General features: G+C 38.6%; 2 protein-coding genes across 5 annotated transcripts in view; one reads left to right on the top strand and one right to left on the bottom strand.

Annotated features, from left to right (window-relative positions):
• The first annotated feature begins 3,223 nt into the window (after window positions 1-3,223).
• On the top strand, window positions 3,224-16,428 carry LOC139983263 (uncharacterized). The gene is made up of 5 exons (XM_071996691.1): window positions 3,224-3,909; window positions 8,787-8,972; window positions 10,654-10,710; window positions 13,397-13,600; window positions 14,473-16,428. Exons 2-5 carry the CDS (start codon window positions 8,811-8,813, stop codon window positions 15,037-15,039), a joined length of 990 nt encoding a protein of 329 aa, XP_071852792.1. The 5' UTR covers window positions 3,224-3,909; window positions 8,787-8,810; the 3' UTR covers window positions 15,040-16,428.
• Window positions 16,429-18,414: 1,986 nt separating this feature from the next.
• Window positions 18,415-22,911, bottom strand: part of LOC139982846 (secreted frizzled-related protein 3-like) — a 28,511-nt gene continuing 24,014 nt past the window's right edge. For all 4 annotated transcript variants that reach the window (XM_071995964.1, XM_071995962.1, XM_071995961.1 and 1 more), the window contains exon 7: window positions 18,415-22,486. In XM_071995964.1, coding sequence (XP_071852065.1) covers window positions 22,409-22,486 — 78 coding nt within the window. In that variant the 3' untranslated portion in view covers window positions 18,415-22,408. The remainder of the gene's footprint in view (window positions 22,487-22,911) is intronic.

The following is a 22,911-nucleotide window of genomic DNA, read 5'->3' as shown; positions in this document are numbered from 1 at the left end:
ATACATATCATCCTAGTGTGACTCTTTGAAAGACGATTCATTATTACACACATATATTGCACACTTTGCTCAAACTTGAGTCCTGTGAGCCGGGCATGAGCTTATGCCAGGCAGTAAATGAGGAAAACGGAATGCGAAAATAAATTATGTATGTTGAATGTGGGGTAGTAGAGGAATTACTAGACAGAGATTGGGGCGAATCCGACACAGTCACCGACAATATAGGTACCGCACCACCATTAGGGTAGTGCACGTCCGCCTGAGTGGTTAAACAGTCGTAAAATTTTGAGCTAGAACGGCTCTAAGGTTAGCATTGTGCTCCCGAAAACATCTAGTGCCAGCTCTCGCTTCGGAATCTTCTTCTTTCACCCAGGATTTTCTATAAAATACCTCAAATCACCTTCATCAATCCTCCAGATTTTGAGACCATCAATAGTTTTAATGGGTGTGGTTAAATGCATTGAAGACTCGCCCGAAACAGCGTGCCGCCATCTTTAAAAAGTTAACTTTTCGTTGCTTGCAAATGAAGTTTTTTTCTTGTCTCTACAAAATGCAGACAGTAATGAAACGTGATACCTTGTTATCTTTAGCAGGACCTGATAATGTCTATCGCTGTATCATTTGTACACTGTGATGTGGGTATTGACCGCAGCTGTATGTACTGACTGTACACTAGTGTCTTATTACCGACGGTAGCAAGCTGTGTGTGTATTTTCTGGGATCGATGGTGGTGTCTAACACTTCTGTTACACCTCATTCGAAACTAGGTCAGATTACCGGCATTAGACGTTTCTTTTTGCGCGAGTCTTCACACCCTTTAAATCACCTTCATCAAAAGTAGTTTAACCGGTGTGGTTAATGACAGTCAACAGTGAACAATCCTTGATATCCTGTTATGTTATTATTCGTAAACGTACGCGATGCATTGTTGTGTTGTTAGCTTCACTGAATGACGCACATCCTATTGATGTGGAACGCCGAAAGGGGAAAACAACAATTGACGTGTATATACCGTATTGCTAACGGCGGGTGGTGCATGGGTGCTATTACGGCACTAATTCAACTTATGTGAATTTCGGCCAACCTAAGCAGAATTTTAATAAAGCCAAAGAATTTGAACCTCTAAATAGACTAATCCTGAACTATGACATTTGCGCTTGAATATACAAGTTCAGATAAGCACACTGTTGTCTAATAAGCTAGGCGATATATTTGTCGATCTCAGCTTTTCTCTTTATCCCTGTCCCCCCCCCCCCCTTTTTCGCTCCTGTTCTCTCCTTGTTCTCACAAATCCGGTGTTTTGATTTTATTGATTTTATTATTAAAAATATTATTTTGAAATATTCGTGCTGAGTGAACCAACCGAGGATGCAAAATAAAGTCTCGTATTTACTGGGTGAATCATCCATACGTCACAGGTTACTTCCCAGCAACAGTTTCTCCCTCTCAGTTGCACTCTATATTAAGAGCGGAAAACGATTGGTGGAAGTAACCGGTGACGTATGGATGTTACACCCAGTATATACGAGACTTTCTTTTTCTCTTCCTTCTTTTCTCAAATACTGATGTGAAATAGGGGCCTGTATAACGTTATGATCTATATATTGATATATAAAATCTAATTAACAATATAAAAGTTGACATCCGTCATTAGGTTATTTATTAAAAAATTTCAAATACTAGAAGCAATTGTAAATACTATAAATATTATGATAACTACGCGATTAAAAACAAAAGAAGATTGCTTATGTTTTATCGATTGATTGGTATAAAAAGAAACAATTAATTATATTATTTTGTTTAGGAGAGAAGAAAGAGTATGCACGTGATGCTGTCTGTTCTGTGTGGAAAAGGCAGAAGGGAATAAATGGAGGGAAGAATTAGTCATTATAAATTAATTGACCTGATTTTTTGTTTTGCTCTTTTTCTTCTTTTTCAAATTCGTCTTCCTGACCATTTTTTGGATTAGAAGAATTGACATAAATCACATAAATCCTGGAGAAGTGGTCTTTTGGGGCGGTGGGGGGGGGGGTGGCTACAAACTTTAAGATTTACAGTAGTTACTGTGTTCTGATCGGGCGCATGAATATATACAGTGTTTCATTTGAGGGTTTATACATATGTTATAACTTCTTAGCCTGTTATAAGCTGGGGTACTCGGTTAATTTAAGCAGCTCGCAGTCTAGCTTATAATGTTTCAAATGATTGATGACGTCATATATACTATTGTTACGCTGTCATGCAGCGGTATAGTTGACGTTATTCATATGTGGTGATACGGCTTTATGCGTTTGTCAAACAGAATCATACAACTGTTATTGACACGTTCTAAGAATGGGCACACCCTGCAATGATTTAGAAATAGTAAATATCCTGTTATAAGTTCCCTAATACCATACAAACCCATGCATGCATGCACGCAGGTGTGTCTTCAAAAGTTATTATTTTATTATGTGGTTTTATTATTCTGTTTATTCGACGACTCACCGTATGTATACTTGATTACATAATCTCTAAATGAACTGATTGTGGTTCAACTAAATAGTTGAACCAGGAAGTTTGATTAAAATATAGCTCTAGTGCAGCACTTAGATTTTGGTCGTTTTTGTCAGTAATTTTTACCAACAAACCTAAAGAGAAATCTCTCCCCCCCCTCCCCCAATTAAAAATATATTTATAAGTTGCAGGTTATCACAGATTTTCTTTCGTGTTTAAACTTATTTTGAACGTTTTAATACCAAACAAATGTAAACCTGGCGAGCACTCCGTGTTGAGAAGAGAAGAAAAAGTATGAATAACCGGAGAGGGAGAGAGGGGAGGCGGGGTGTGTCAGGAAGACACAGGGGATAAGTAGGACTTTCTCAGCTAACGAGAGGGGGGGAGAGCTCAACATTTTTTCTCCATCTCCACCTCTTTCTCTCTCTCTGTCGCTCCAACTCTCTCTCTCTCTCTCCACCTACCCCATCACCCCGCCCCCCTTCCCCCTCTCTCTCCATCACCCCCCCCCCATTCCCTCTCTCTCTCTCAAAGATAGGAATATACAATCCAGTTTATTGGCTACATAACAAACGCTTCAGTTTTTGAAGTCGTCGATAATGTTTACAATAGTCCTAGCTCGACTGTGACCTCGGATATGCACCACTGGTCCAGAAATCACTACATTGTTTGTTAATTGCTGATAGTGATTTTTTTTTTGGTCATATGAAAGCCTTACAAACTAAATCATCCGTGCCGCACTGGATTACTTTGAGCTACTGAAAAATATATGAACACAACACGGCATGTATAATATCTGTCAGGGCTGTATAGGCCACACTTGCATCTATAAGGGACTTCAGGGCAAAAGTACCAATTCACGATATTTCGGATAAAATCAGCGCTCTTTTACACATGTTATTGAGGAAATACTGTTGCTTACCAGTTTCATATTTTGTCTTTATTAAAAAACAAACACGTCGAAGTGAAAACTTTTGCAAAAACCGATAGAATTATACCAAGGACGGTGTACTTTCGACAAGGAAAAAGCAGCGCTTTTTACCCACATTTTGAGAAAGAAAGTACTGTTTCTTAGCACTTTCATGTTTTGTCTTTAACTAAAAAACAAAACACGCCGACGGTTTATTAATTTGTAAACTGATAAAGTTAAACCAAGGAAGGTCTTCTTTTCGACAAACCAAAACACTTGGGAATATTTTAATAATGTGATTTTTCATTTTCTGGTCGGGAGTTTTTGTAGTATATAGAGATAGGGATATACAATTCGCCGAGCCCTTTACTATGGATATAACCGTCATGGAATAGAAGAAAGTATTTTACGTCAATGTAGTGGATGATTGTGTTTCCATCTGTTTTATAACCACCGTTATTTACGAGTGAGAAATATTCCATATATTTCAGCGATAACATAAGGTAAGTGTATAGGTGATTTGAATGTAAGTATAATTATACTGAAAAGAGAATAATTATAGTTGTTTACCGCTTATCAATTAGTTTTGAAAAAGATCTTATATTTTTGATGTTAAGTTGGATACTTCGGAGTAACACAGGGACCTCGAGACAGGTTCGAGATTGATTGGGAGGGTGGAGGGGGTTGGGGCAGGACCTCGATACAGGTTCGAGATAAGATGGGAGGGTGGAGGGCCTGAGGGTGTAGGACCTCGAGACAGGTTCGAGATTGGATGAGAGGGTGGAGGGGGTTGGGGCAGGACCTCGAGACAAGCTCGAGATTTGATGAGAGGGTGGAGGGGGTTGGGGCAGGACCTCGAGACAGGTTCGCGATTGGATGAGTGGGTGGAAGGACTGTGGGCGTAGGACCTCGAGACAGGTTTGAGATTGGATGAGAGGGTGGAGGGACTGAGGGTGTAGGACCTCGAGACAGGTTTGAGATTGGATGAGAGGGTGGAGGGACTGAGGGTGTAGCACCTCGAGACAGGTTCGAGATTGGATGAGAGGGTGGAGGGGGTTGGGCAGGACCTCGAGACAGGTCGAGATTGATTGGGAGGGTGGGGGGCTGAGGGGTTAGGACCTCGAGACATGTTTGATATTGGATGAGAGGGTGGAGGGGTTGGGGCAGGACCTAGAGACAGGTTCCAGATTGGATGAGAGGGTGGAGGGACTGAGGGTGTAGGACCTCGAGACAGGTTTGAGATTGGATGAGAGGGTGGAGGGACTGAGGGTGTAGCACCTCGAGACAGGTTCGAGATTGGATGAGAGGGTGGAGGGGGTTGGGCAGGACCTCGAGACAGGTCGAGATTGATTGGGAGGGTGGGGGACTGAGGGGTTAGGACCTCGAGACATGTTTGATATTGGATGAGAGGGTGGAGGGGTTGGGGCAGGACCTAGAGACAGGTTCCAGATTGGATGAGAGGGTGGAGGGACTGAGGGTGTAGGACCTCGAGATAGGTTCGAGATGGTATCAGACGAAGGATAAGAGACTTTTAAATGACCAATCTGTGACGTCAAGGTAAAACTCTTGTTGTGTGTATGATCTGGGTCATATACACTTTGCTTACTATAGAGAATACTGCATCTATAGATTCCACGTATTCGTATTATTTAATACCAGATTGAAACTTACTACATGGAAAAATATTTAAATACATTACAAAATCCGTACGGTATTTTATAAAAAAAAGAAAAACTTGCGTTCTTAACCGTTGACCCTTATTTTCACTTTATACTAAATCATAATTTTCACTCCATACTAAATCATATATATCTAGAATGTTGTTCCCTCATTAGAGAAAAGGCACCATGAAAATGACATAGACTAGCAAACTGCAGCATTTAACTCGCCAAATGGTTAGTTTTGAATAATCACAGATTTAGTTTGAGGGGGACGCGGGGTGTATGGGGCTGGCTATAGTTGACTTTGTGTTCGGTATGATATTTTGAGGAAATGAGAGTTTTGTGACTAGAGCGTAGTCTCAAAACGTAAGCGGAAATGAAAATATTCCACCCGATTCAGGATAACTGGTTCATTATTTCAAGGTTTGTGTATATATACACATATAGAGAAGGTATAATGAAAAATATATATATTTCTTTCACCTCTTTTGCAACAAACCATAACATTTGTTAAAATTTCTTGTCACGTCTACAACAACTTAAATATTTAATGTTTTGGTCATTCTTCATCATCGAAAGGCGTAAGTAGTAAAATTATATTTTTCTTCTTTTTGGTTGGCGTGACGTGGGAATTGAAATGTTAAGCAAAACTCCAAGACAGAGAGATTCAGAATTTTCCTACCACCCCCCGCCCACCCCCCCCCCCCAACTTTCATCGTTTTATATTTAACGATACGATACCAACCTCGTAAAATCATGGACAAAATATCTGAGGAAAAGTGCAATTCGGAACTACGTTATCTTTCGAATTCGTGGATTATATATAGTAGCTTTTACAGTGGATTTACACTGCAAAAGTCTTAAACAGAGCTTTACGTATTCGCTGACGTTAAACCTAGCCTTCCATAACACGATCAAACAAGAGTGTATTGTCCTCTTCAAGGAAGTAACCTTTCCAATTTTTCCAAGCATAAGTACAATATATCTGCAGCGGTGGCTGAAATCAAGGACGCGTCTCTATGCAAATATTTGAAGTGTCGGGCGAATAAGGATGTTGTTACTTCTATTTAGAGTGAACTTGATACTTTGGTGCATACGAACCAAATTGGGTGAACTAAAAAATGTTTTCAGTATTTTTGAACTAAGTATAAATGTGAAATCGAGTATTCTCCATGCAGGGTTTTAGTAAGTTATATAACATTAAAAGTTAGCATTTTACAGATTCACGTTTTTCCAATCATTATGCTGCCATGGTGCACATGAATTAATTTATTCTACTTATATATCAGTATTTTTATTTGTGTAATTCTTAATAAAAAGTCTGTTACTTTTCCAAAAAACATGATGTTACTATGTTAGCTATATGTACCTAGCATAGCCTTCTAAATTACATGGATATTTATCCTTCAGACCTACTACACTTTCATTGTAGATATATATAGCCTAGCCTTTTTAATAACATTAACACTAGAATCCTTAAGACCCATTACACTTTCATTGTAGATATAGACAGCCTAGCCTTTTTAATTACATTGATATTTATCCTTCAGACCTTACTACACTTTCATTGTAGATATAGACAGCCTAGCCTTTTTAATTACATTGATATTTATCCTTCAGACCTTACTACACTTTCATTGTAGATATAGATAGCCAAACCTTTTTAATTAGATTAACACTAGAATCATTTAGACCCACTACACTGTCAATGTAGATATAGATAGCCTATAGACTTTTTAATTACATTAACACCATACACTTTCATTGTAGATATAGATAGCCTAGCCTTTTTAATTACATTAACACGAATCCTTTAGACCCACTGCACTTCAATGTAGACATAAATAGCCTAGCTTTTTTAATTACATTAACACTATAATCCTCGGGATGCTGGTTTCATTGAAGTAATCTAATATTTCTCTAATTTTTACTGCTTAATTTGGAAGTAATTTAAGCATAATTCGAAACTGACCCTGAAAGAACCTATGGCAGTTTCTTTTCTTCCAACCTGCATTTCGTTTGCCTTTCGCATTTAGTATATAACGGGACGTTCAGTGGCGGAGCGCCCATATAGTCAGGGGGCGGACTCAAATGGACTGCTGACGCCCTTTTCAGCATTTTACCACTTTTTACTTATTCGGGATTATTTACTTTTTTATTGCGCTCTCATTTACCTATTGACATTTGTCACATTTTGTTGGTGTAATTTTCTGACAAAATGCTCTAACGGCGGTCTTTAATTTATCGGCACTTCCGTTGTACGAAACTGTTTCCAAGAACTGTATATTTTTATTCTTCCTTCATCTGCAAATTAGCAAGGCCCGGAAAGGGTCATTTACGGCGATCTAGGGAGTATGTTTACTCAAATTTTTTGGGTACACTCCGCGCCAACCTGTGGTGGCGCTCCGCTTAGATAGTGTCGAAAGCGCCCTTACAGACCATTCTCGCCCCCCCCCCCCCGACCAATACCCCTAGCTCCGCCACTGGGGACGTTAATAAAACCTGTTAACTGCAGGAATCTCTCAACATAATGGTAATTCTTTCATTCTGAACTCATACATTTTACAAATGTTGATATTTCGTGTATTCGTTTTCTTATCTATGTTAACATAAGTTAATATTATTGTTTTGATTGTACCGCTATTTCACACCACAAGTAAATCGATAAAGATCAAATCATACATGGAATATATCTCTCAATATAAGGGCAAACATACATGGAATATATCTCTCAATAAGGGCACACATACATGGAATATATCTCTCAATAAGGGCACACATAAATGTATATCGATCAAGATCAGATCATACATGAATTATGTCTCTCAATAAGGGCACACATACATGGAATATATCTCTCGATAAGGGCACACATACATGGAATATATCTCTCAATAAGGGCACACATAAATGTATATCGATCAAGATCAGATCATACATGAATTATGTCTCTCAATAAGGGCACACATACATGGAATATATCTCTCGATAAGGGCACACATACATGGAATATATCTCTCAATAAGGGCACACATACATGTATCGCATATGTTAGTTTCATTAATCGATTGATTGAGTGACTAATTTATTTCTATTCTGATTATGCTTTGACTACTTTGTTCCTTTTATTACTCTGTATATATTTTATTTTCTGTATTTCTTAAGAGTTAACTATGGTCCCGTGTAAAGTGTTTGGGTTTATTCTTTTATGTCAAGCGATATATAAATAATAATAATAATAATAATAATAATAATAATAATAATAATAATAATAATAATAATAATAATAATTATTATTATTATTATTAGTAGTAGTAGTAGTAGTAGTAGTAGTAGTATTACTATTATTATTATTATTATTATTATTATTATTATTATTATTATTATTATTATTATTATTATTATTATTTTTTTTTTTTTTTTTTTTTTTTTTTTTTTTTTTTTTTTTTTTTTTATTATGATTATATTTTTTATATATTATTATTGTTATTATTATTATTATAAGTAATAATATTATTATCATCATCATCATCATATACCCCTCAAACACCATAACTAGACAGTGCGGTTACGATTACGTAGCCTACACATGTATAAGTTTAATTTCTTCGGGATCAGTTTGCTCCATAAATTGTATTAAAAAAAACATTAATGGTAGGGATTATTCTGTCTTTACTGTTTTGTAATTAAATATTTTCGTGTTCTTGTCTTTCGGTCAGGGATCCATACGGCTATATACCACAATGTCTCACAATGCTGTTGTTATGTGCGGGTGCTGTATGGGATCAATAATATTCATACTAGGAGTCCTTGAGAGTGTCGCCTGGTTCCTCTGCTACCAAATTTGCTTGGATTCATCAACCTTTGGTGGCAACTATTATCTTGGACTCGTCACCGGTCTGCTGGTAAGCAATTCTATCTGTCTTTTGTACAAGGCATTACATGTTATCTTTCCTCCAACGCATACACGTTAAAACGTACCGGTATCTATACGTACTGGTTGTTAACCAAGTGATTTTATTTCTGCATAAGTATCATATATAATACTTAGTAAAATGACTCACGTGATAACTTGAAAAATACATGTAGGACATAAATACCACACGCCCACATCGTCGGCTCAGCCTACCCCCCACCCCCCACTCCCCACTCCACCCTCCTCCAAAACTCTTCACATACTCGTCCCAACATCCTCTGTGATCTGTGGATAATTTCATTCCTTCATGGATCGTAGGATCGTATAAATTACAAACAAAAAACCAGAAGAGAATCAAGCATTCCTCAGTAAGCCTGGCTAGAGGGGATCATGAGGGGGGGGAGAGGGGATACATCCCAGGGCCTGTGGTCATTTGTGGGGGCGGGAAAAATATGAAGGGGCCCGACAAATTATGAGATAGGCTATATGAAATGTGCAAAGAGAGGACCCGGCGGCAAAACCTCCTCCCCCCCCCCCCGGGTCAGAAGTAGTTCTCGACGCCTCTATTTCGGCGAAAGAGAGGGCCGGGAAACAAAGTACGATAGATACCGAAATTGCTATCGAATTTAGCTGTACATCGATAAATGGTGAGTAAGACCCGCTCACCGTGGAGTCAATTGCATTTTGCTATTGTGTGTGTACAAGTTTGGAACAAACATTTGCAATTGTGTGTGTTTGTATGTATGTGTGCGTGTTGGTGTGTTTGTATGTGTTTCAGAAGAGGGTTTCCTGGTCCATTCCTGGATCCGTCTCTGATGACAAGTATTCTATAACGGTTCCTCTTGTGTTAGCCTTCTGCATTTTGATGTTGGGGAAATATTGAGTTGACAAGTGTACCGGTATAGTTTTAATGGTTTAATATTTGTTTTCGGATAAAGAGCAGGTTTTATCATTGATCATTTTAAAACAAAATTAAGAATCAAATTGGAAGCAAAGAAAAGCTCAAAAATCCTAAGAAATAAACTTAGAACATAAAACTGAAAAGACCCATGTAAATGAACGGAAAAAAATAACAATTTTCCACTGACTTGTTGTATGCAGTTTAATATAACAGAACAACGTTGTTAAAGAATGTTGTCCTCGACTCTATTTTTAGCCATCGCAAAGAAAACATTTTTTTTTTCTTCTATGACTCTTTCAGTGTCAAGTAGCAAGATCAGTTATTTAAATAATATTGTAAGAACTTTTTTTGTGAGCCCATCCATGATCACGCAGAAGTACATGACTCACTTGGTATATAAGCCCACCTAACGTTCTATAAAGCAAAGTCGACTTGCATGTTATGGAACGCCAAAATAGACATTATATATAATATTGTAGTAATGTCCCGTTTGGTGTTACATTGCAGATCTAATATACAACCCTGGCAGCTTATATATAGAAACCCGAACGCATAGTACACGCAGAGGGGTTGCCAGGGGCAACGCTTAACACGTAATCGTGCTTGTCAAACTAACGTACAACAAACGGTGTAAAAAACTTTTGATCTTGACTTTCCTTTATTTTGCGCAGGCGCGTATATATTAATTTGAGGACTGTAGTTGTGTTCTGTTGATCCTAAAACTGATCTATCATAAATCTCTGATATTTTTCTTTTGTTATCATTGCAGGCTATTGTTGTTGGCATTCTTGCAATAACTTACCTTTGTTTACTACATTCCTACCTTGTAAGTATACAGATTTCTAATTTATTAAGATCTACCCCAACCACGCAATCCAAAATGTCACGCCTTGCGATGACTTTGCCATTAAAATCTGACTGTAACATCCATGCCCAGGAAATGTACCCCCAAACAACCACACCGACCTCCCCACTCCACCCCTCCGCCACATATTATACTTAAAAAAGTCGAATGTTCTTCAGCATTGTTTTAAATACAATTGCAATATATAGCACCATTTTGCATCTAAGCACCTCCCTCCCTCCCCCCCCCCCCAATTTACCACAATTTCTCAAAGGGAAGTGACTCCATTCCTTTTTCACCCCTCCCCCCACCTCCCATTCCCTATACCCAACCAAACTCTGGACGACAGAACTCTCATCTACTCCACCCCCTCCCCCACCATCCCAACTAACCCCAACCCCGCCACCATTGCGCTCCGTTAACGTATCAGAAAGTATTTGAGAAGATACAACCTCATCTATAACCTTTAGTCCATGTGAGAGGCTTGATAGATATTTGTAGAATGAGAAACTCCCCTAAATAATACCACAAAAACAACCTACAAATAGTGTTTCGCTTAAGGAGATAATTATCAAGGTTGAAATATGTTATCAGAGGGCTGGTATTATTGGTTAATTTAAAACATTATGACTAGTCCCTTAGAGTTTTTTTGAATATATATATATATATATATATATATATATATATATATATATATATATATATATATATATATATATACATATATATATATATATATATATAAATATACATATATATATATATATATATATATATATATATTTATTTATATATATATATATATATATATATATACATATATATACATATCGACACTGAACCAATATGCCACCATTAGTTCATGGAGCCTGTAGGCCTACATTCATGGCTAAATGCTTCTCCGGCTAGCTGTATGGAAACAATCCCCCGACTGACTATATCTTTTAGTCATAGATCGAATAATATTTAACGTTATGTGAAATATAACTTACTAATTGTTATTCTATACCGTACGCAGTGGAACTGCCCGCCCCTCTGCATAATGCAAGAAAGAAAAATATTGCATTCAAACATGTTTTCAAAGATTAAATACAAAATTACAAAGTTGCGATAACCTTGGAAACTCATTTGACTCACGCACCTACTACCTTTGATCTTATATATTTATAAAGTTCTTCAATCGATAAAAAACGTAACCTAGCCTACCTTCCATCAATATACAAATTCTTAACTATTTTTTTTTTTTTAAACGAATGAATAACATATAACAAATGCTCACGGTCCAATAGCTTTTAGAAAATATGTGTCGATCTCTCTGACTTCACTATCAGGCAAATCATATCCAATAGTAACAAAGTAGTCTGTATCAACAATTCGAACTAAGTTCTTTAGAACAGTTATGCCTACCAGATCAATATAGCCAGGTTCCTTGCTTACATACAAAGTACGTTAGGCTAGCGGTATAGGGTTAGCGTAAAAAGATCAATAGTAGTCAGGTTCCTTGCTCACATACAAAGTACGTTAGGCTAGCGGTATAGGATTTGCGTAAAAAGATCAATAGTAGTCAAGTTCCTTGCTCACATACAAAGTACGTTAGGCTAGCGGTATAGGATTTGCGTAAAAAGATCAATAGTAGTCAAGTTCCTTGCTCACATACAAAGTACGTTTGGCTAGCGGTATAGGATTTGCGTAAAAAGATCAATAGTAGTCAAGTTCATTGCTCACATACAAAGTACGTTAGGCTAGCGGTATAGGATTTGCGTAAAAAGATCAATAGTAGTCAAGTTCCTTGCTCACATACAAAGTACGTTTGGCTAGCGGTATAGGATTTGCGTAAAAAGATCAATAGTAGTCAAGTTCATTGCTCACATACAAAGTACGTTAGGCTAGCGGTATAGGGTTAGCGTAAAAAGATCAATAGTAGTCAGGTTCCTTGCTCACATACAAAGTACGTTAGGCTAGCGGTATAGGATTTGCGTAAAAAGATCAATAGTAGTCAAGTTCCTTGCTCACATACAAAGTACGTTAGGCTAGCGGTATAGGATTTGCGTAAAAAGATCAATAGTAGTCAGGTTCCTTGCTCTCATAAAAGTACGTTAGGCTAGCGGTTTAGGATTCGCTTAAAAAAGATCACTAAAAGTCATATTACTTGCTCTCATACAAAGTTTGGCTATCGGTATAGGATTTGCGAAAAAAAGATCAACAGTAGCCACTGTTCCGTGTTCACATACAAAGTATGCTAGGCTATCGGTACAGGATATGCGTATAAAAAAAGGGGAGTGTAATGGCTCTTTTACCTTTCCGGTACAAAGTTGCCATGCAGGAAATTGGGTGGGTTTTTATCCTTAAACAGTTTTCTGTTGAATTAAGGGGTATACTTTTGGCATAACAGAGAGCCAAAGTTTTTTTTTCTGAAAGGTTCATCGAGGGTGATCAAAGACACAGTGGCTAATTATGCCTATATCACAGGCACCTCATTGTCATAGTTATATAATAGTAACATCATATCCAAGACAACGGACTAGACAATGTGTAGGCTACTCACTGACGACAGTGTCATGAAGATTTTTCATTTTCTGGGATTTGTTGTCGCGATCAATGTTTTCATTCACGTCATTTTCACGTCTCCATGGTAACCTCTTCATTCCTTTTTTCTTTTTCTTTACAGGTTATCGTCAGCCTTCTGGTTGACGTTCCATTGTTGTTCTCCTCGTCCATATGTCTTATAATATCTGCAGTCAATTCATCCGTGGAACGTAGTGACGGCGGTGATGGTGTTTTGCTAATAGCACAATCTGTTTTGAGTACTTTTATTGCTCTGTTATCAGTAATATTTGCTGTCCAATATTGCTGTATCCAAAATACATCTTTTGTAAGTATATATATATATATATATATATATAAATATAGGGGTAATGGTGATATGAGCCCTGGTAGAAACGGTCATTGCATCGCCCCCGCCCCCCCCCCAAACCCGGCCCACCAGCGGCATAGCTAGAATTCAAACAGTGTTAGTTCCTGACACACACTCCCCTCACTTAACCACCCCCTCCTCCCCAACGCAAAAGTGTCAAGATTTACCTCGCTTCCGAAAAGGGAACAACTTTACATGGATCTAAGGCCCACAATATTGCGTCACAACTTATTGCAGCGTAACCACTAAATATCGGCTTGATTATAGGCGCTAACGGAGGCTGCTGCCACTCCTTATTTGCCCTAGGGGTCACGGGCACTTGGGGGAGGGGGAGGGAGAGTCTCGGGTATGATATCCTTCGGTATTAGGTAAGGGAATATATATAGAATGAACAAAGAGGCAGAGAGCAAACAAGAGACGTGTGTTATGATGCTTTACATACTATATTCTAATCTTCAAATATGTCCGTTATCGTTCAGTACTGTATGTAAAGTTAATAACAGAAAGGTGGCGGTATACTACTTCATCTTTACTACATTACATCAAGGCACTGCACGATTGCCCCCGACTTGTCAGTTCGACCCTGCCTATGATAAAGCCACGCATGCCTAGTCCCATAATGGATGTGCCGTTATCTTAGAGATATGTATGCTACCAGCGTATCTACAATCCTTAGATTTTCTTATCGTATTTTTCGTTCGGCGGACAACACGGCTGGGAGAAAGGCGGTAGGGTGGTGGGGGGGTGGAGAGTTGGGGATGAGAGGTGGCACACAGTTAAATGTACTAGGCTACAACAAAGCAATAGTGTGAATCTTTTCTCAATAACAGAATGAAGAGGAGTCAGCAGAATCTGAAAATCAGAGAGGGGTAAGACGAGGTCCTCAGAGGTACAACCCTTACGTAGACGACGACGCCCGATCATTACCGAACGGCCGATTCTCTGAAATACCAGCAGTAATCACTCGGTCATACCACGTCAGTCAGCCTACTACTACTACGTCACCGACGGGATCCAATTCAAACAACCCACGCTACGACAGACGAAACGGAGGTATCCATAGCAACGTCAACCAACCCCAACCGACGGACCGAGTCGGTCGGACAGCAAGTATGTATCTAGGTCGAAGGCCATCGAGGGGGGTGAATAACCGTAGTCACGTCTTTCCAAACGGGAGGACGCCGCGACAAGCTGATGATGATAGCCTTCAGAGTTTTAATCTGGGCCCGATATTAGGAAATTTCGATTTACGAAACAGTCCAGATGATCTAGCAAATGGTTCTTCCGGTCACGTGAACGCTGGCGCTGATGACGATAACTTACCCGATTTTGATTTCGAAGGTTCAAATCATAACGCCGAGGCGCGATATGGAGATAATTCTAATTTTTTCTTTTAATTCTTGGAAGGAGAAAAAACAATTGAATTTTGGAAAATTTAGTGAAATGGACACGAGAGTCTATGAACCGATTTCAGAAACTGCGATTGATGTTTTGTGCAGAGGACCAGAAAGCGATCAGATGGTCATTGTGCTATACAGCGCAGCATAAACAGCACAAATAGGAAGTTCGCCGTTATCGAGGTGGATTTGTTAGTATTATCTTTTGTTTGTTTGTGAAGAGCGCCATCTATATCGTGTTTTTTTCAGGCGTAAATTTTTTTTTTTTCAGTTATAGGGGTAACTGTTGGTTACTACTGACATAGAGTCAGTTTAACGAATACAATATGTCACACATATAATTGCTGAGTTCTTCAGATTAAATGTTAAGTTTAGATGCTTTCCGCTATTTCATACACATAGTAGATGGGGGTTTTTTTCTGTCTGTCACTGCCATTATCCTGGAGGAATAATTGTGACCATCGGCAAAAGGTCACATAATTCTTTCTGTTAAGAAGACTATTTAAATGTGAAACTAATCTATGACCTATGCTAGTTTCCAATCAAACACTTTAAAGGATTCACGTCATACTTGAAACTAATTTTGTCCCATGTTTGGGGTCACATGAGTTGGCGTGACGAGCATGCGCACTGTTGATGAGTCAATACATTTCTGTGTCATTTTCAATGTATTTATAGTACAACGTACAAAGAACACATACCTTAACATATCTACCAAGTCAAGTCGTTCAGGCGTATGCAAATCTCAAGAGTACCCAGAAACCAATTTGGAAAGCGGGGCTGTGGGAATAGTGTGCCTCAACCATACCGCCCTCCCTCTCCTCCACCTCCGCCCCCTGCCCTCAATTTATTTCTAACTATAGTGATGAATGCCATGGCGGTGCTGAATCGTTCTCATAGAAATATGTAAATTAGCGAACAAAGTACCAGCTAATCAAATAATTTTTCCTTTTTTCAATTTGTTTTCTAATTTCTATTGTATGAGGATGATAACGGCTAACAGCGATTTTGTTATGCAAGGATGGTCTCTAGTCTAGAAGAGATGAACTATTGAACGGTTCGGTTAATAGTGTTCTCGATATACCGCTGTAATTAAATGGCCTCTGATGGGAAAGTCCACTCCAAATAACAGGGATGAGCATGGGGTAAAAAAAAAATCACCGAACTTTGCAAAAATTGCGGTATAGGCTCCAGTTTTCGTATGCTACAGTGTGTTAGGATAATAGTTTTTGTCGAAAAGAAATCACGGATATTCCGCGAATTCGCGGAAATAGCTCATGGCTGAAAAAAAGAGGGCCCTGTCATGGACAGTGGCACTGGTCGATATGGTCATGATCGCTATGGGACCTCGAAGAAGCCAATGTTTTTTTTTTTTGTTATCTGCGGATAGCCTTCTTAGCTATAATCCCCCATCCCCGTTGACCCACCCATGACCCTTTTTCTCCACCTCGAATACCCTAATTGGTTCATTAACCTGCTGTTATTTTATTATATGTTCAAGATTTTCTTTATTCTTTCAACTAATAATTGTTTTTTTTTTATTTTTTAGGGGTCAGAAAGACAACATGTGCATGGCGTCATTGTCACTTTTGTGACGTCATTATCGTCATTGTTACACATGTGACGTCATTGTTACAAGCATCGAATATATAAGAACGAACAAAGGCTCTTTTTGTTTGAGAGCGTCTTTGCAGTTGGAAAAAAAAACATTCCAGTAAGGAAAATGAAAAAGATCAAAATATTCCACATATAAAACATTTCAATAAAAGTACTTCAATGGTAAGTGTAAATATTACATACATAAATATATATTTTACTTATTCATATTATTATGAACTGTACTGAACATAACGATTACAACATGTACTATATCATGCCATATATATTGTCTGTACTGATATTTACATTAACTGTTGAGATCTGGGAGGGAAAGGGGGATATAGACTTTATGTTCCCTTCACTATTTTGAATAATTGGTCAATTGCCTCACCCCCCCCCCCATTCCAATCAACCCTCCCCCCCCCACCCCCCACCTCCTCCTTCGCATAGCCCTCGTCTAAATTTGGACACATCCATTTCTCTCAAAAGTCATTTGCTTGTTAACTAGTACCTGAATGTTCAAGAAGATTGACCTTGGCATTTGGGTAGTAATGATAAATCAGTCGTATCGTAGAGAACATGGATTATCCACATGTGGTTCCCGCGAAAGAATGAATTATGCACCATTATCTTGCACTAATTGGGCAGCCGTGTCCTTAACTCCTAAGGCTTAGGCACAACTGCAGGCCTACCTACCGGCACGTTGCTCATGATAAAGATATGGTGAAAATATTGATTCTGCATATCTTGACCCTTTGGTCAAACCAAAATTCCGGTCCTTTGGTCCAACTAATGTTCAGCCTTCATCCCCCCCCCCCCTTTCCTTCGAGAACCCCTGACATAATAATGATATTCAGGAGCCTCGATAAGCGAAGTTTCGTTTTAAATAACAAAGTCAAAGGTAAACATTTTAAAATGTGAACAATACTGATAGAAAAAGCTGTTTGAGCGGGAGGGGGGGGGACGAAGTGTAGAGGATGGATTGGCGTGCACAGGATTTGAAACGTAAGGGGATGATGGGGGTGGGGGGAATCTAAATTTTCCCCGACTGATTAAGGTAGGGTCATGAATATTATGGAAGGGACAGAGGCGAGTGAAGGGTTTTATAAGGCAAGATTATGGCCGTCAGTTTTTGAAGCCGAATTTCGCATGCAGGGGTGGGGGGTGGGGGGGTTCATAGGGGTATCCCCCTCCCAAGAAAAAAAGGAGCTCAGTTTTCAAATTGATCTATTCGGAGGCATATTTAAACTTTAAATACGGGTTAGAATTTGATCTAAACTCAATACTGTGCTTATGATTTGTCTGTGATGTTACAGAGGGGGGGGGGAGGGGGGGCGTTCATTCGTAGGATTGGTCCAATTATTGCCTACTGAATGCACCATTTCCCCTGACGATTGAAGGTGGGGTCCGCATTGCCCTGATCAGCAAAGTTCTTGCACTCACGTGGACCTGCTTACAACATTGTCATACTTTGACCTCTGTTGACCTCAAAGTAGACCTACCCAACCCTAACCCTTCACACTAACCCCCCCCCCCCCGCCACTGCACCACATCCGACCCTCCTTACCGCACGAGACACCTTTTGCTTGTGCTGGTAAGAGAGAGCATTGCTTTCCGAGGAATGAATACAAGCAACAACTCAAAAGAAATAAAAAACAATTCATAGCATCAGATCAACTTTCGTAAATAAAGAAAAGGAGCCCCCCCCCCCCAAAAAAAAAAAAAAGGACAAGCCACGACAAATATGAAAATAAGAAATAAGACAGAGAGATGCTCTCCGTTTAGCGCTGACGATACAAATGCTCTTGTTGTATTGTTTTGTCTTGTTTTCCTTCTGAAAATACATTGAGATTCAGTATAATGCTTTGCAATAAAAATTATTTCCGTCGGTCAAATATAAAAATGAAAAGGAAAATACTGAGAAGAATTGAATTTATAAAAAAAAAGAAGATAAATTGTAAGAACTTAAAACTGCAACAAAAGTCACCAAGTGAAGCAAACATGAGCAACGCTGTATATTGACTGCCTTGCCCAATTTATATATCAATAAAAAACAAACTTTGTGAACATGCCTACCGGTATTCTCACAAAACGAGAAATACCACACAAATATATCTTCAAAAAAAGTCTAAAATATGCTTAAAAATATATTGTAAATTTAATTACTAACCATTAATAACCATTTTTGTGATACTTCATAGTAATTACCTTTAAAAATCACCATCATAACTGGACCTTAGGAAAATCCATAATTCACAATATCGAATGCAGGAAACTATACTAATAAAAATAGAAGAGCGCCATCTATTTTCACTGTCAATTCGCGTTCATTGACGCTGGTTCACGAGCATGTCAAACAATGTTGTTGCACGTTTTCACGTCTCCTCTCCCCAGCTCAGCCACCCCCCCTCCCCATCCTCCAATTCCCCTAGGCAGGGAGCAGAAAAATATATAAAAATATCTCGGTCTATGCGCTAACAGAAAATCGAGAATTCAACTAGCGTCAGAAAAAGTCTAACTATATGAATATTAATACCTAAAATATGAATATGCACATTTATTTCATCTTGAATTTTCATTAAGAACTTGCAACGTTCAAAAGTCAGCTTTGCAATGAACGTTTCAGTATCTGATATAGAAAACTAGAGGCTAATAATATCTATATCACGCTCGCAAGAAAAATGGTAACCCCCCTTCCTCCCCCCCCCCCAAAAAAACAACCAGCACCACCGTCACTGTTTCACTCTTGAACTCATAGCTTTTATATTATCCTAAGTTCACTTTGCCATAGAAGCAACATGCATATATATGATGCTAATTCTGAGGAGCTCATTAACTACCCAAGCTATAACAAGTGCGTCAATTCATATAAATGAAATTCTGTTCAAAAGAGAAAAGAAAATAGCAGGGAGACAAAAATGCGTAGTCTATGTGAATTTTGAATGAAAATCTTATCTTCTTTGATTATGTTTCGCCGTGCAGAGAGTTGTTTGTGTGTTTTTCGAAACTTTGAACCAAAAACACCGATTACTCAGCTCAACTTTCTCCACTAAGTGTCTAATACAACGAACGATACGCTATACATCAGTTTCATACTCCACAGAACGAAAATGGATTCACGGAGGACTTCACGTTACCCAAGCATCCGGGCTTTTCAGTACGATCAACTAACTCCAGGCAAGGCAGTAGTATGTTAAGGCCTCTTAATTAAAATCAAATCGCTTAGTGTAACTATGCTTAAAAGTACTAGTAATAATGGCGGGTCCAGGGTTCTCGATAGAGGGGCCCGGCCAAGACAAGTATCGTTCGATGCCGAAACAAATTCTTAAATAGCGGCGCAAGAGTAAACATCACTAACATGTAAGGAACGCCTAAAATGTTAGTCTTTTTTTGTAGTTTGTTTTATTAAGGATAGCTTGTTTGGAGCAAATGTTATTTTCTTGTAATATCTGGATGCTATATGGGCAATGCGGGGGGGGGGGGGGGGGGGGTCCTGGTCCCTCCGTGGATCCGCCCTTAAACTAAGTCTCTACAATCGTATAGCTCTTCGTGCGTGTTAACAATTGTCCATTTGGCTTTATCAAAATGATCATATATTGATGATCAAAATTATCAATTTGATATTCATATCATATAATTCATATCATTATCAAAATTGTCATTTTGATCAATTATCATTTGGTATGATCAAAATGATACATATGTACCTAATTTTGAGTGTAAAAAATATATCACCTCCGTTACTAATTATCTCCCATTGTTACACCTCTCAGAGTTTACACACATTCATCATCTTCCTATGGCGCTTGAGGATCCTTGAGAATATATATACATACATATATATATATTTCTCGCCTACATGATGTCACGCATGCGCACGTTGAATCATGAAACGACTTGTAGCGAGCATAATATTCTAGGTTTAGCAGACCAGTGCAATAAATTGAATACGTTTGTCTGGGCGATGCGAAGAAAGAAATAACTGGGAAGACGAATCAAACATACATAGCCTAGATAAAACATTTACATAGATTCCAGTATTTACAAAACTTAGCTCAATGTTGAAGAAATGCTAACAGGAATACAAAAATTAGAATACCCTTTCACAACATTTGGTATCAATTATGTGTTGAGGGACCTTAAAGATATTTGTTGATGATTTTTAAGGTGGTGTAGAGGGAGGGGGCTAAGTATTGAGCTAAGTATTTACAAACTTAGCTCAATGTTGAAGAAATGCTAACAGGAATACAAAAATTAGAATTCCCTTTCACAACATTTGGTATCAATTATGTGTTGATGGACTTTAAAGATATTTGTTGATGATTTTTAACGCGGGGTAGAGGGAGGGGGTGAGATCACTATAATTAAATTTACATCTCAGAAAAAAAAATTGTATCTTTCCTGTGGGTCGATATCATAGGATGTAGGCCTAACCCAATCCCGCACTTTATTTTTTTATTTTTTTTGGGGGGGGGGGGGTTAAACTTTTCAGTTATGCAAATCATGTCTGAATTTTACCATATCTTGAATACATTTGCGATTAATTCTTAAAGCTGCGCTCGGTTGTAACTTTTTGATATTATGATAAAGCCACGTAATATTTACCCATAAACGGCTGCCTCTAAATCTAATGGGATGGTGTGGTTATTATCATTGTGTCTGCTCGTATATGATAAATCGCGAAACAAATTTGTCTCCCACACACTTATTGAAAAGTCTCATTTTTTATTCTTTTGTAATTTGCAAACCCTCGGAAGATTTCGCCTAATTTTAATAATATAATTCGAAGTGCCATTTTGTCGGTCTAAAATAATTTTAATAACAATCCTTTTCAGAGATCCTATTTAGCGGATGAATATGATAAACCACAAAATTGTGGTGAAATCACACCAACTTGTGGAAAAAACAGCTATAAACTGGTAAAACTAATTTCTGTAAGACAGAGTAAATAACATATAATTTGAAGAGCTACCTTCTTTTAAAGAAAAGTCAGCCAAGAAAGAGAGAGAGAGGGAGAGCCTGGGCAATAAACCGATCAGATTGATCCACTCCCCCCCCCCCCCCTTCTCCAGTCTCTTTTACGTCGAGACTCTTATCGTGTGATCATCAAAATTCACGTCAAGTGAGTCATCACGACTCCCTGCGACGGGGAACAGATACTACGCAAGACCATATTAAAGGTCAAGGAAAGGTCTTCATATTTATGTCATCTGAAAAGAACAGAATGTTGCATATTCAAGAGTTATCTTCAAAACATTAAGACAAAGAATCCCCTTTAGTTTTATTAAAGAAAAGTCAGGCAAGATAGAACCTGGTCACGAAACTCAAGCTATAGTTAACTGATCCAAATCTCAAGCCCAGTCCCCTTTGCATCGAGACTGTGACTGTGTGACCATCGTCAGATGTGTATCACAGGTCTCTTGAAACAAAGTACAACCACGTGACCAAGGATCTATCAATACCCAACCATCAGGTCATTGAATATTCATGATGCAGGCAGTCATAAGTGGTGTTCAGACCAGCTTGCCAAAGCCGTTTTTAGAGACTTCTCTGTAATCTTGGATTGTGACAGAAACTAGAACATCGTGAATTCCTCCCCTCTCCCCCCTCTTCTCCCCCCCCTCCCGCAGCCCTTTGGACCTTTCACACACTATGCCGTCATCTTAAAGTTTCTACACGCAGAGAAGTGCCGTCATCAGCTCCCTTCTTGGCTTACAGCACGCCCTCTATTGATTCCGTTTTGTCCAGAAGTTTTGCGACGCTGTCAAGGTCAAATATGATATAAATTTCGTCTTCGTCTCTCAAATCTTCTTCGCTGTTGCTCCTTCCGTAAGATTCGATCCCATTTCTAGAAAACAATCATAGCACACACTGAAGAATGCTCAGTACAGCCTACATGTATATAAACAAGGCTTAAGAATTACATAATACAAGATACAAACTCACAGGACTTTTTCTCAAAGAAGAGTTAGCTCTTTACGCGTCATTGTGTAATAATTGTGCGCGCCTTTTTATTTTACTGCAACTATCACATGACTGTGTAAGGTACAGTGTCGGATCACGTTGTAAGTTAACGGGTTCTGATTCTGTAAACGGAATTTAAATAAATCCACTTAAATACACTAACTCCTTGCTGATTCACCCTCTCCCGCCCTCCCCCACCCCCTCCTCACTCGAACACCTCCTCCAAAGGCATCGTGACAATATACCCACGTGACAAGGAGAAAGAATTCAAGCTCACATTCATGAACGTGTTCGGTACACACATGTAAG

Source organism: Apostichopus japonicus, chromosome 16, assembly GCF_037975245.1.
Source record: "Apostichopus japonicus isolate 1M-3 chromosome 16, ASM3797524v1, whole genome shotgun sequence".
Taxonomy (NCBI): Eukaryota; Metazoa; Echinodermata; class Holothuroidea; order Aspidochirotida; family Stichopodidae; genus Apostichopus; species Apostichopus japonicus.
This window is presented reverse-complemented; position numbering and strand designations above follow the sequence as displayed.